The 15,065-nt window shown below is 39.0% G+C and overlaps 1 protein-coding gene across 13 annotated transcripts in view; it reads left to right on the top strand.

Annotated features, from left to right (window-relative positions):
- gria4a (glutamate receptor, ionotropic, AMPA 4a) overlaps window positions 1–15,065 on the top strand; it is a 96,705-nt gene that overhangs the window by 38,082 nt on the left and 43,558 nt on the right. For 8 of the 13 annotated variants that reach the window (XR_010914705.1, XR_010914704.1, XM_067508597.1 and 5 more), the window contains exons 3-10: window positions 595–834; window positions 4,183–4,235; window positions 4,487–4,618; window positions 7,626–7,679; window positions 8,492–8,650; window positions 12,324–12,491; window positions 13,130–13,276; window positions 14,106–14,216. Coding sequence is in view for 11 of the 13 variants with exons in the window: in XM_067508597.1 (XP_067364698.1) it covers window positions 595–834; window positions 4,183–4,235; window positions 4,487–4,618; window positions 7,626–7,679; window positions 8,492–8,650; window positions 12,324–12,491; window positions 13,130–13,276; window positions 14,106–14,216 (1,064 nt within the window). In the remaining 2 variants the exon portion in view is untranslated. The remainder of the gene's footprint in view (window positions 1–594; window positions 835–4,182; window positions 4,236–4,486; window positions 4,619–7,625; window positions 7,680–8,491; window positions 8,651–12,323; window positions 12,492–13,129; window positions 13,277–14,105; window positions 14,217–15,065) is intronic. The other 5 variants (XM_067508598.1, XM_067508599.1, XM_067508603.1 and 2 more) reach the window with 1 other exon arrangement.

Below are 15,065 nucleotides of genomic sequence, written 5' to 3'. Positions count from 1 at the left end.
TTCATGAATGGAATTTGGACATTTAGCTGTAAGATTCATTTCTTAATGGCAGCTGTTTAAGTTACTATACCAGACTTTTAGGATAATTTGACTTCCACCCATGTACAGTATTGGGAGATATGTGTATCTAATAATTACATGTGTATGTATATAAGGTGGCAGAGAACGATGTGTGTCATGTTGTTCAACATAAAATGAAAGTTGTAAAATATATGTGCAAATTCCAAAGATCCATCTCAGTTTTATACTTTAGTAAACCAGTAGCACTTATAGATGCCTACACACATCACCCAAAATGTTTGTTTGTTCAATTAGGAGTGAGAAAGTACAGTATAGCTCACACAAGCTGAAGTTGTCGCTCATTAAAACAGACATGTTTAACTAGACTCCACACTGTGAATTTCACTGTGCCCTTCTCCACTCCACCATCTTATGTGCTCATCTGCAAAATCAATGCAAAATGTTCAAAATCCAGTCTATACACTGTAATTGCATTTTTCTAATCTTTCTCAGTTCATCTTTTTTTTTCTCCTTTTCTCTGGGTGTACCTCTATTTCGCACCATCTATCTTCTTCTCTTTCATCCACACCTCAGTCTGTTCTCAGTATTCAAGGGGGGTCTTCGCCATCTTCGGCCTTTATGACAAGCGCTCAGTGAACACATTGACGTCGTTCTGTGGGGCCCTGCACATCAGCTTAGTGACACCCAGCTTCCCCACAGAGGGAGAGGGACAATTCACCCTGCAGCTCCGGCCGTCCATCAGAGGGGCTTTGCTGTCACTTTTGGATCACTACGACTGGAGTCAATTTGTCTTCCTCTATGACACAGATAGAGGTAAATGCACACTGACAAATACATTAACGAGGTAATCAAAGAGAACTTGTTACAAAATCAAAAATGCCCTCACACTTTACTAATCCTGTATGTACTGTCAGTTTGTTGAAGATTCTGAAAGAGATTGCAATTAGGAAAGTCCCGATCCATTCCATTCAATAGGTATCTAACATCCGACATAATCTGTATTTTTTAAAATACATTTGATCCAAACATTGGGGGTAAAAAAATATAAAGTTTATCACCTTAAATTATTGGCATGAATCAAGAACAACGGGGATAATGGGACTTCTGAAAGTAACTCTACGGAATCCTCTGGAGTGATGACATGTCACAATCAGTTTACAACAGTGTGGAGCATTTTCCCTCACAAACAATTTTTTAATTCAAGCATCAGCTGCAGAAATGCTTCAACCAACAAAAATTACTCACAGCAATATTTTTCATTAGTGGCAGCTTAAAGCATATTTGTCATTAAACCAATAAATGCAGTGTCAGCCCTGAGAATCTGCTGGCTGAATCTTTTATAAACAGACTTTTGATTATGATAAAAATGCTCTTTGTCTAATTCTTACTCATCTTGCCCCAAGCACCTCAGTGTCATCTTCATATCATCTCACTGTTGTTCTCCAGATGAGTAAAATCCTGTGGTGAATGTTGCATTTGCCTTGTAAACAACCTGAAAAGAAAATAAATAAAAGATTATTAAGACTTAAATAAAAGATTATTAAGACTTCCTATTAGTGATGGCTTGCGGTCATGTCCCTCACAATGTCTCACCTGTGTTCAACTCTGTTTTCCTTCCTTATTGGTTTAAAGGCCAGCAAAGGATTTGGCTGAATGTACATAAGGGGCTGTGACTCATTAATATAATCTACATTAACTACAATAATCTACAATAACTGTGAATGCATTGTGTACTTATGGCATCATCAGAGATTCATAAGCTATGCTGTAATAACAAAACATAACAGAGTAGGTCTACTGTCTTCTATCCCTTGGTCTATTTTCAAAACATGGTTATAGCAAATTGAGTCAGTAGTAGTCAGTGGAATGGCACACTGAGGGCAAGAAACTATCATCAAACCATAATTATCTCTTTATTAGTCTATTTGTATGATATTATTTGGCCTTAATTGAGTCAAAATTAAGCCTTGTTTTCACATGGAAAAGTATAAAGCTTATGGCATTGAAACTGCACTGACCTGATGATTGGAAGCAACTGCACAAACAAGAATTTGGCCTCAACTGCTTCAGCATTACCTGTTTTTAATCTAAGCATCCCATCATGCTGTGCATGTAAGTTAGCAGAGCGGGCAAACAGGCACAGCTGATGCTCTCAGGCCCTAACCGCCGTCATGAGAATACTTGGCACATTGTCACAGTCTCACGCACACATTCTCACACACATACAAATATAGACTAATTCCCTGTCACACGGAGTGAAACACAGGTCAAAAACGATGCAAATGTCATGTCCTCACCAGGTATAGTGATGTGTGAGAAAGCGTATAAACCGTGTCAATGCGTGTGTGTGTATGTGTGTGTGTGTGTGTGTGTGTGTGTGCTTATGTATGCGTGTGTGTGTCTGTGTACCCTGACTGTGAATGTGCCATCCTCCCTCTGGTCCAAATCATCTGGGTTAGGACCAAGGGGGAGCAGAGGGAAGAAAGAAAAGGGATGAAGGAAAGCTGGAGAGACAGGTTAGGTCATTCAAGCTGGTAGAGCAGCCAAAAGAGAGAAATTATGAAAGACAGGTGTGAGACAAGGGGGAAGAAGCCACACAAAGCGGTCGAGGAAGAGACAGTGGAGCATAATGGGGGACAGTGGACGGGCTCAGTGGGGAGAGTAAAGAAAGGGCACAAATGAAGTGCAAGAGGACAGGTAGGATAGGAAGCCTGTGGGGATATACAGTATAGAAGAGGAAGGAGGGGTGAGGATTGAGAGAATAAGGGAAAGGAGTGGGAAATGAAGCAAAGGATGGATGCGTAGAGTTTGGGCTGTGCTCACCCGTGACTTGGCCAAGGCAGGGCCCTTCATTATAGGCTCCCATCAGGCCCTGCTGCTGGTAATGTGCTGGAAAATGGGCAGTAACGGTGTGATCTGTTTTATGCTCCCTGCTCTGCTCCACAGATAGTGTGCTGACACACTCTCACACAGACATACAAAAGCTGGGGTTTGTCCACACATTTGCAAACGTGAATGTAAAGACAAGCGTATTCCAAAACGCAGATACTACATACCAAGTACAGATTTGCCTGCAGTGGATGAATTCATCACATGCGCATCTCTGCTTGCATTAAATGAATGTACTGTATGCACACGTGGTACACACAAAACACACATACACAATGTTACTCACAGGCAAATCCCCCCCAATACAAATACATTCTCAACATACATAATTGAGACTGGTTAGTCTGACACCACACATAGAGTAAAAAAACAGACCCACATCTGTATGGTGTAAACCAAAATAATACACACATATTCACTGCATGATTACTGGGGCTTCAGATGTGGTTATTGCTTTCAATAATTGGATTACAATAATCATGATAAAATGCACTGGGTGTGTGGCAATATTACAAAGGGTTATTACTGCTATGTTATTATTGTCATTTTTCCACTTCTTTTGACCCATCTAGACAGCTGTTCTGTGTAATATACCATAATTCATTGCTGCGTGTGTTGCCACCTGCTGTTTGTAGAATCATATTAACTTTGAAACCCTATTGAAACCCATCTAATTTCACACCGAGAGGCACACTCACCCTGATCAAAACTGTGCTCCATCATTTTTAGCAAAATAATATTCCTTTCTGTTTCTTTTTGTTCCAGTCCATAAAACTGATAAGTGGCTCTGTGTTCTCTGATTGGTTGCACTTAAATCAAAGATCACTACTAAAAAGGAAGCAGTGTGAATTTCAATAAAATGTCACTTTCAAGATTATCACTCTCAGTGAGACTTGCGGTCTGTTGTTTTGGCACACAACTGATCTGGCTCTGTGGGTTGGTTGATAAAGTGACATTCAAGAGAGAACCATTGCCTGGTTTGCCAAGTGCTTTAACTCCACTTTTGAAGACAAGACACCAGGGTATTGCTTTTGTAAATTAGGCTGTAGCATCTGCTGGAAAGAAAAGCACACCTGCTGATTTCAGAATTTGTGCAGCCTTGTCAAACATACTGTCCTAGTACTGGTAGGATTTTTTTTTTTTTTTTGGCTTTAAGTTTTGCCTGTAGAATTTGCAAAACACAATCACTGTTTGTTCCCAGTACAACCTATGCCTGGTATAGCATTAATGAACTCTTTCTCCTTTTTTCCTGCCTTACTCTCTGTTGTCTAGGTTATGCAATACTGCAGGCAATTATGGAGAAAGCGGGTCATAACGGATGGCAGGTCAGGACACACAAAAGCACACAAGTTCCTGGAAGCAGGCCAAAAAAACACACAAGCAAGAGCACAACTCACACTGCATGTGTGATGTGTAACATATGTAATTAACAGAATCACAGTCACACACAGACACATAGTGCATACACATAATTATATGGTTTTTTTTGTCAGCTTCTTGTTTGTATGCTGGTTCCTATTCATGTTTGCATGCATGTACACATTCCCTGTAAATTAAAACATGTATCTTAACACAGGTGAGTGCTATCTGTGTGGAGACTTTCAATGAGGCAGCATATCGGAGACTCTTAGAGGAGCTGGACCGACGCAAGGAGAAGAAATACGTCATTGACCTGGAGCCTGAGAGACTACAGAGCATCCTAGAACAGGTAAAGTTATTGATAATTAACAACAAAATTAAATATTAACTAACACTGTGAATTGCAGTACTGCCGTACTTACATGGTACACTCTACACTCCATAGTCCCCACAGTACATAACTGTAGGCTTCGTCATAGTTTTGTGGCACTGTTACTATCACTTAGATTATTGCAGGCAGGGCAGAGATTGTATCATTGACCTGGACTTACAGTGAAGTACAGTACAACCACAGCACAGTGACATGTTTTTACCACAGGCAATGGAACAGGCTGTGGTATGTAAGGAAATAAAGCCTGTGAGACTCTACCCTTTGAGTCAGTACTTCACTGCTAATTATTGTACTATTGCATTTGTTAGCCAAATTACTGGTGCTATTGGCCTTATTTCTGCTCCAAGCAGTGAGTTGCAAGCACAATGTTCATGCTTTTTGACACCTGGAAAGACAAGTAATTTTTTCCTGGAGTTCAAATTGTGGAATACTAAAAAAGACTTAAGACACAATACAGTGTGGAATAAATACATGGAATTTTCCACTCACATACAGATTTCAAGCAGACAAACACAAGAAGCACTATAAGAAGTTAGGCTCTGACCCCACACATCATGACACAATCTGTTTCTGAAATCAGTGTAGGGGACTGGGAAACTTTCCCCAGGTAGACTTCTCCTAGTGAATACTGAATTCTCTGCGACATATACGTGTAATCAGCTTTCTCCAACTGTATCTGTATAACGAAAGGCTCCAGACCGACAGTGTTCAGTGTAAAATCCCATTGGTTACTTTTCATAACATTCGATCATCTGTCTGCCCGTCAGAAAAACTCAGTGACAATACACAGACAAACATACTCAGACACAAATGCATACCTACAAACCCATAAATGCTTACAAGTAATATGTAAATGAAAGAACACAAGTTACAAGCAGAAGGCAAAAAAACATAACATGCAGTACACAAACCAGAAGCTGCACAAACATGATTTAAAAGCAGCAACCCAGACTGAAAGACTGTCGTAAATGGCTTCTATAGTGAGTAAGTGTGGAGATGGAGACACACATAAATACACACAGACACACAAGTGTAAACTGAGACAGACATACAGACACAAACACACACTCCTGTCACAGTGGGCTCTGCAGTGCTGGCATTGGCTAATGTTCCTGCTCTGAGACAGAGATTGCTCTGTTTGTCTGCTTCTGCCAGCTGCGATCTCTGTGTGTGTGTGTGTATGTGTGTTTCATTTTATTAGGTTTGTGCACACTGTTCATGTTATTGTGCGGTTTGTCATATTCCCATTCAATCCAACAATACATTTAAATTATGATCAAAACATTGCAGACTTTACAGAGTGAGCAGAATTACAGTTTTTACTTCCCTACTATACCAAACCATGACTCGGGCAATCCAAACACACCAGCCAGACAGGCAATACTGACTGATGTGGAAAACAAAAGGTGTGTGTGTGTGGATGGTGTTCTGTGCTTTCAGATTTGTGTTTCCCTAAGTTTACAGTGAAGGAAAAGCTGAGAAACTTTTGAAAATACAGTATGTTGCTGTATGTACAGTGCCAAGAAAAAGTAACGACACTTTCCTGTTTGCACTTTCACCACACCAATGTAATATTTTTAAGCTGATAAAACAATAACACTCATAACCTTTAATGTCTTTACTGAATATTGAAAACATAGAGTGTAAGAGGAAAACGTAATGGCAACCCTAGATTTCCAATGTCACTAAATTTCAAGTGGAGTCAGGTGTTAACAAACCTGTAATCCAATCAGTGAAGCAAGAATAGAGCTGTGGTTTAGAAATACCTTGACATAAACCACTTAGTGCCATCGTGCTCTTTACAAGCAGCATCAGCTGATGTTAGCCATAACTTATAAAAAGAGATCTCGAAAGATCTATGAGTGAGAGTTGTTAATTTGCATGTAGCTGGACAGGAATACAGAGTAATTTCAAAGATTTTTAGATATTCATCAGTCCACAGTTAGACGGGTTGTCTATAAATCGAGATGATTTGGTAATGTGGCTACTCTCAATAGATGTGGGAACCCAGCCAAGATCACTCCAAAGGGAAAACACAGAATGGTCAGTAGGTAAAAAAAAGAAAAAAAGAAAAAGCAAATAAGAGTAACAGCTAAGGAGTTGAAGGCTATTGAGTTTTTATTCCTATATTGCGCAGATGCGATTACATTTTCCTGAAGTGCAATCTCAACCGCATTTACTTTGAACATAGAGAAATGAATTCCCTGGTTTATCAAGCTGTCCTGCAGGATAATGTCAGGGTGGCTGCTGAAGCTCAGAAGAAACTGGACGATGTAGCAGGACAATGACCCTAAACACTGAAGTAAATCTACTACAGAATAGTAGTAGATTTGACCTAAACCCAATAGAGTTGCTGTAGAATGACCTCAAGAGAGAAATTCACACAAGACGTCATAACCATATTAACTAGTTGGAAGAAATGGTCCAAAATACCTCCTTAAAGTTGTAGAGATTTGATCCAAAGTTACAGGAAGTGCTTGCTACCTATTGCTGTCAAAGGTGGTTCAACCAGTCACAGTATTAAAACACCATTGCCATTACTTTGTCCACCATTGTATGTTTATTGGGTGTGTTCGATAAAGACATAAAAGTTCATGACTGAAAAAAGAAATAATCAAGCTGGACAAGGCTGCTAACAGAACCCTAAAGCAAATAACACAGCTGAAACTCCTTAAGTGTTTTAAAAGGCTTCACAGTCTGAGCCAGCATGGTACCAATGATCGGTGAAGTCCTAATTAGCTCGTCACTTCACTTTTAATCAGCATGAGAGAGAAGCCATATAGCCACTGTGTGGAACTCAAGGGAGCCACATATGGGAGGGTGTCTCCTTTATTTGTAGTTTGACTTCCCTGCCCTGGCCCCTAAGACTTAATTAAAGCTACTTTAAGTTAATTGTGAATCATATATGAAAAGTAGTAGATAGCAAAGTAATAATCTTTCTCTTGGTTTCTGTTTTTACTTGCAGGCTGTCAGTGTGGGGAAGCATGTGAAAGGCTACCATTACATCATAGCCAACCTGGTAAGATCTCGTAGGGTGTTGCTTTTATTTCGAGACATATTTAATATGGTGTTTTTTGACATTGTGTTGTAATAGGCTAAAGGGAAAGTTCACCTTTAAATATGCCAGAAATATCAGACATGACTTGGGTTGTTTGGACGCACAACAGACAAATATGATGAAAATTAAGCTTTGAAACATCTGGCTTAGCAAAAATCTCTGTTTGTTTTTTAAACCAGATTTGTGAGTTGTGTTATACATAGTTCTATTTTGACATTGAGGTTGCCTTAAAATATTTCCTGCTGTTATATTAATATTAATATATCTAGAAAAACTGTTACCAGTTCTGTATTGTTTGTTTAACATTCCTACCCACTGTATGTGACATTCTTCATTTTACTTCAGAATTAATATATATTAACACTTGTGTCCCCTTGAAAAAGTCCTGGTAGTCAGAAGCTACTGGAATCCACATCAGTAATAGAAGTATGGCTTCAACCTTAATCCCCTAAAATCAGTTCAACAGCAGTTCTCGGTGGGATGGTTAAAAAAGTGGCCACTGAGTGCAGGTCAACCTCAAAAGGCTCTCTGAGCTTTTAGAAATGAGCATCCATCAACTTAGGGTCACCCTTGCATGTCTTTACTTTCTATCTCTGTCTCTGGCCATTTCATACTGTTAATGTATCCCACTTTACAACCACTTCACTATGAAGTGTCACTCTGTATAAAGTCACGCTTGCAGCTGCAGAGGCCACTCCATATTAAGTAGGGTTATAAATAATCAGGTAAACTGTGTGAGTTTTGCCCTCACACTACGTATCTTTCTTTCTCAGGGTTTTAAAGACATATCTCTGGAGAGGTTTATGCATGGTGGGGCCAACGTTACTGGTTTCCAGCTGGTGGACTTCAGCAAACCTATCGTCATAAAACTGATGCAGCGCTGGAACAAACTAGATCAGAGAGAGTATCCTGGATCTGAAAGCCCACCCAAGGTAATAAAAATATACTGTCCCATTTGGAAACCTGTTTCCACATGAGCTACCACTGCCTAAATCAATCAGTGGTGTGTAATTTGTTCTTTGTACATGAAACTCACCAACGAAAGCACATATACTATACACTGCTTTTAGCCGGTAACTAGTCACCGGAGGATGTGCTCCATTTGAACCATCCAGAGCGTTATAATGTGCATTTGGTGCAGCTTCTTATCCATTAGTGTGACCTCAAGGTGTCAGAGAGGTAAATTAGCTGATCCTGCAAGTCAGCAAGGCCATAAAGTCCACTGTAAATTTGTGATTTAGTGCAAAGGTTGACAGGTTGCATGCGTGTGTCTGTCCTTCTTTATATTTGTTTTGCTCTCCATCCACCATGCCCTGTCCCCTGTCACTGTAGTAAGACTCTGTTTAGTCTCTTCCACCAATCTACCCTCAGACCCCCTCCCATCCTTTTTTTCTGCCTCTGTATTTGTCCTACTCTCCACCTTCAGCATGCCTTTATTGACCGGGTACTGACCGGCAGCCAATTGCGGTTGATTTGTGCATATATTAACATGAAATGTGTCCACCTACCCGTTAAAAATGCATTATACTGCATATTTCTGTACTCTCTGGCGCTCACTCACAGGCTGGCAGTCACTCTCAGAGCACTAACATACCATGTAGTAGTAATGATAAAAAGGTGATGTTGTGTATTAATATCCCAATGATGATGCAAATGAACAGTAAAGATCATGCTCTTTCATTATTGGCATGCCATTTTTCACCCTGAGGCCAGTGGCAATTGAGCCACTGGCCTCAGACTGGCCATTGTTCTCAGATTCACCTGATAATACATAACCAGATGCTTCAATCTGCATCAATCATCAGTAAAGGTTTAGTGTTTTAATGGAGGGATAGGTGTTTTGTCTATACTATAAAGAAACAGTGAATAAAATAAAGGCAAACACACCTGCAAATGTACTCAGTTTTCCGGACAATTGCACACATCTCAGATAAAGTGCATCGAAAGGTTCACTTTCTGAAACCTCCATAACAATTATGTTTTCACTCTGCTGTTTTACACACAAGGAAACATGATTTTAATGATTTAACACAATAACAGAAAACCACATATCTCCAGTGACAACAGATGGTTCCAAATTGCTCTAGGCTAATTGGTACCGTGTAAAAACTGAGCTCAGTTAGCCTTGGGCCAACTTGTAGCCTCGGGCCAAATAGAACTCTGGTCTAATAATGTGCAGTGTGAGAAGCCCTGATGGGACTTGTCCTTTTTGCACTGGAGATTTACACTGAACTTTGTGCTAGCTGCTTTTGACCATCAATCAAAATCCCTTAACCCAGTGATTCTTGGCTGATTTGCCTTGAAATGAGCTTTGCTGTGCCTGGAGATTTTGTTGAAATGTACTGTAATGAAAATGGTCACTGACCTGGCAAAGTAATATATTATCCCTTTTAAAAATTCAGCCACAAGTCTTATGATCACACATATCTTCTCCAAGTTACAGCCTTTTGGGGGCTTTTTCCATCCAGTTTTTTCACACTCCCACTGATTCTATGAGCCTTATGCCATTGTTGTGAGTCATAATATCATGATTTATTTCTGGTCCTTTATCTGATTTGCATTATCCATATTCCAATTTCTTTTTACGATGTGGATGACATCTTATATAAGTCCATAGTCCATATTATTTTAGAGAACCCTCTTTATGCCTATGCCTGCATGCTTTGAAAATGGATCTTACTCAGTAGTAGATAAATATCTTTGTACAGATATGTAAATTTTAATAAATACTAGTCTCTGTGTGAACAGCGACACATGCCTTCTATTAATGCATACATACTTTATAAATATTTTATGGTCTTGGTCTGTTATGGAATGGTAGAATAAACTTTTTTTTTTGTTTAGTAATTCACACTTACTGAGGAAATCTGTTTTGACTGTGCCTGGAATTTGTTGTTTTTTAAAGCCAGTACTGTTTTCTAAGTGTCCCAGTGGCGTTCCTGTCCTGCCCCTGACAGAAACAGAGAAGGGTGTGCTAGCTGGCTCAGTTTTGTTGTTGTTCTCGTCTTGATTTGGATTCTATAGTCGTCATCTGTCAGTCGGGAGCCTAAAGGCTTCTTTAGTTTCAAAGGGAAGAGATGAAAGGAAGATGACATGGTTGTGCAGTCTTCCAAAACACACCTTATGGGATACAAATCAAGGATGTCAGTAAAAGAGAAAACAACCTACCAGCAAAGGCACGGAGAGCATGGGCAGAGTTTGTCAGTTTTCCTTTCCATTTTCATCCCTCCACTTGTTTCCGCCATGATGTGAAGGCGGCCCCGCTGTGTGTTTGACTGCCTCTGTCTGTGTGTGGGCAGGATGGGGCTGCCGGGTGCGTGGTGATGTTCCCTGCTGCGCTGTGTCTTACCTGTAATGAATCTGTCAAACAATCTGTCAAGATCACCACCACTTTACGGGTTTCATAATGCAAATGATACTGATGATCACTTTGCCTGTCTTCTACTCACTGTCATGTTTTAAAGGATCCTTAAAGTTTTCGTAATGTACTCCAACTCACTTCTCATGTGCTACATCCATAGATGGATTATACTGTATAATGACTGGGCACAGATGTGTAGAAGGATGCCAACTCTCCCAATTCTTATAGTATTTTTTGTGTCTCTGTGCTCATTTTACATCTTCTATGGTTAGTTTTGTTGCTCTTTGGTAATTTTGCAATTGTTTCAGTTAATTTCACATTTCTTTAAGGTCAATTGTAACCACCTTTGTGTATCTGTGTTAGCACTGTTAGTGTATATTTGTGCTCATTTGAATGTCATCTTTCATGTTTCTTTATTGTTGCTTGTTGGGCTTTAAACAGAGGCTGTGGTCAAACAGAAACCTAACCTCTGCCCAGTAAGCCATTTAGTAATACAAACATCAACACATCCTGTATATAACATGTATCCAAGTTTACAGTATACATGCACATTTAATTAATAGGAATTTCCTGACAATATGAATTTAATGAACAGGTGTGCAACATTATTTAAAGACATTTTAATGTAATTTTAATTGCTTTCCCTTTCTACGCAGTCACTATATTGAAAAACTAGGCATGTATAAAACTATACATTTACAGTGATGTTGACTGATGTTCACTGGTGTTGTGGAAGTCAAATAAAAGTCAGAGCGGTGAGATAGATTAAGGTACACGTCAGCAGGTTTGCATACTGGTGAGGTTAGTTCATATGGAGTTAAGGTGTTCTGAGGTGCAGCAGTACAGCTGTTGTTAACATCAAATTGCTTCCCCTTTTAGGAATAAATCACATTGGCCCACTGCATAGCTCTGCAATGTCAGCATTTTCTGCTTTGGCTTTGTACAGTAAATCACAGAATGCATCTATTCAAGGACTGTTGTGTATCTAAGCTCACTAAGCTCATGTAGTCTAACAGCATAAGCTACAACCATAGAAAAGACCAACACTGATTTTGACGTTATCCTACGTAAAGTCAAATTGGATCTCATTAAACAAACTTTGTAAGGCCTTTATTTAACTTCTTTTGCGGAATTAATTCTATGACACATATTGTGTACAGCACAGATAAAGGAAAAACATGTATTTGCCTGTCAAAAAAAAAGAGCCCATTGAAATCTTGATGAATATTTATTTTTTTCTTTAGTATACCTCATCTCTAACATATGATGGTGTCCTTGTGATGGCTGAGGCCTTTCGCACTCTTCGCCGTCAGAAAATTGACATCAGTCGTCGTGGCAACGCTGGTGACTGTCTGGCTAATCCAGCAGCTCCGTGGAATCAAGGAATAGATATGGAGCGTGCACTCAAACAGGTTGGTACAAGTTTGATTTTTAATAGTTTAGGGCAGATTGTCAAACACTGAGAAAGATGTTCATACAGTAAACACAACCACACATACACACACACACACACACAAACACACACATATACTCAAATGCAGTCAGCAAAACAACTTAATGGAAAGGAAGAAAATGCTTAAAAAAATCTATGCAATCCTTTTTTTAATTCTCATTTAGATATTTTGATATTTTTAATGGAGTATCCACACCTACATTTGGTACATGTACTAATACTTCTGTACTTGTGATACATTTTCTTTCAAAGGTCTTGTTGCATTTCCTACCTAAACTTATCTTATACATAATTCTAAACTTCACCCTTAAACCTAGTCTTAACTCTAAAATATCTAAACAGATCATTAACTGCTAATTCCAACCTAGTATTTCCTCTTCCCCTCCTGTACAATAATTCTAATGAATGAATTGCAAACTCTATCTGTTTGGCTGCACTATTAACATATACCTGTCACATTTCTGCAATGTTTGTTGCAGAATTCAGGGACTTATAGTTTTTAAACGCTACTTGTTATAGTGGTAACAAAGGCTGAAATAATAAAGGGATAATAAAGAAAAACAATGTTTCTAAAGTACTTTGTCGGTGTTACTTTAGGTGCGCATTCAGGGCCTGACTGGAAACATTCAGTTTGATCACTACGGTCGAAGGGTGAACTACACCATGGACGTGTTTGAATTGAAGAGTAACGGACCACGTAAGGTAGGCCTCATGGCTAAGGAACAAAGACAAACAACACTCACAGTGAGTGTGAAATTATATGGTCACCTTAGTGCTTTCATATTCTCCCATATAATGTTAGTCTATGGTGCTGAAAAGTGATGTTAAAAGAACAATAAAGTTATCATTTCTCTTTATTGACTTTTCATCAGTGGAATATGCTTAGTGTTGTTGTTGAGGGATAATTCTTTCGGTTTCATCCCTCATGATGGTTATTTGTTAAGAAATTAATTGCTGCATAGTTATCTCCATAAGTCTTAATTATCAACTGTCATATTGCAGTTATAAATATCATTAGATACAGTAACTTTAATTGAACCATTGCAGCTTGTGTTTTAATAGCTTTTCAGAGTGTGAACTGTGAGAGCATCTCCCAGACATTGTGAGGTACAGTACATACAGCTCTGCATTGATGTAAATAAGGAAAACCTGAAAACAATCCTTCATAATGGCAAAAAGTAGGATAAAGTCCAGAATGAAAATTTATTGTTAATGAAAATAAGCACCCAGCTTCTGAAGTGTTTCTTCGACAGCAGTGTGTGTTTATTGAATGTTCTTGGCTCACACTCGGCATTTCTCAATATCTTATACAGTTCCAATGGGAAATTTGCTGTAGTGAGCTCATTCTGTTGCCAAATTTAGTTTTACTCTATTCCTCTCTTTCAGTCTCAATCAGGTTTGGTATCTTTTTAATGTCTGTTTTATTTGTTTTTCCTTTATATGTCGATTTTGTTGTACTGTAAATTTTGTTTATACAAAACTAAACTTTAAAAGCTGATTGATTGAATTATCATTTCTTTTGATTACTCTCGTTCCCATTTTCCCTCTTTCTTTCGCCCTATGTTTCTCCCAGATTGGCTACTGGAACGACATAGACAAACTTGTGTTGGTGCAGAATGAAAATGGTTTGTCCAACGACAGCTCAGGGATGGAGAACCGGACTGTAGTTGTGACCACCATCATGGTAGTGTTTTCATTTTTTCGTACTTTTGGGTGCTGTTTGATTGTGGTGATGTGATTCTGAAATACTGCTTAATCCAAATCTCAGTCCAATTTCAAAACAAAATTCACAAAAACCTTTTTCACATTTGTTTTTCAACCTCACACCTGTCTCATGTAGAAATTTATTCAGATCCAATTTGCTGCCAATCTATGACACATCAGGTGATTAAAAGCATATAGCCGGTATTAGATAAAAATGTACATTTTTGTTCTTTTATCCTGACATGATGACATACAGGGATGACAAGGTGGAAGGGGAAGCTTTGACAAATATATCTGACAGCAGATAGATGTGACAGCAACATTGAGTGTACTGTATTGTTGCAGCAACATTAAGGTTGTATAGGTACAGTAGATGTCTTTTACCACCATAAGAAGTGACCAGATTGGCAAAAACAGGTCATTGTACAAGTCATATAATCACGGTCAGGTTTTGACCTTAGCCTGAAGCCTGGGGTACAAGATGCATTCCGTTTCAGAAAACAAGGGGACAGATGAATAAAACCATGTGATGTTAGCTTGTAGCAGAATCTTTTAATGCCGAAGCAAAATCCAGTTGAGTTGTCCGAATTAAGGAGAGGTTGCAGAGCACACTGGCACTTGTCCAGCTGGAAGATTACGCTAATGTCTCATTAGTAGTCAAATCTAAATCTGACCTCAGATCACCATTTAGAAGTGACCTCAGTCGAGTCTCTTCTAATAGCTTTCACATAAACATCGGTCTGCAGCCTAGTATAATTATTCCTCTTTTTTCTACAAACAAGGATGAAGGAGGGTAATCGGCATATTTTTTGCACATCCCCTGATTACG

The sequence above is a fragment of the Channa argus genome, chromosome 6, assembly GCF_033026475.1.
Source record: "Channa argus isolate prfri chromosome 6, Channa argus male v1.0, whole genome shotgun sequence".
Taxonomy (NCBI): Eukaryota; Metazoa; Chordata; class Actinopteri; order Anabantiformes; family Channidae; genus Channa; species Channa argus.
The sequence above is the reverse complement of the archived record's forward strand: the minus strand, read 5'-3'. Positions and strand labels throughout refer to the sequence as shown.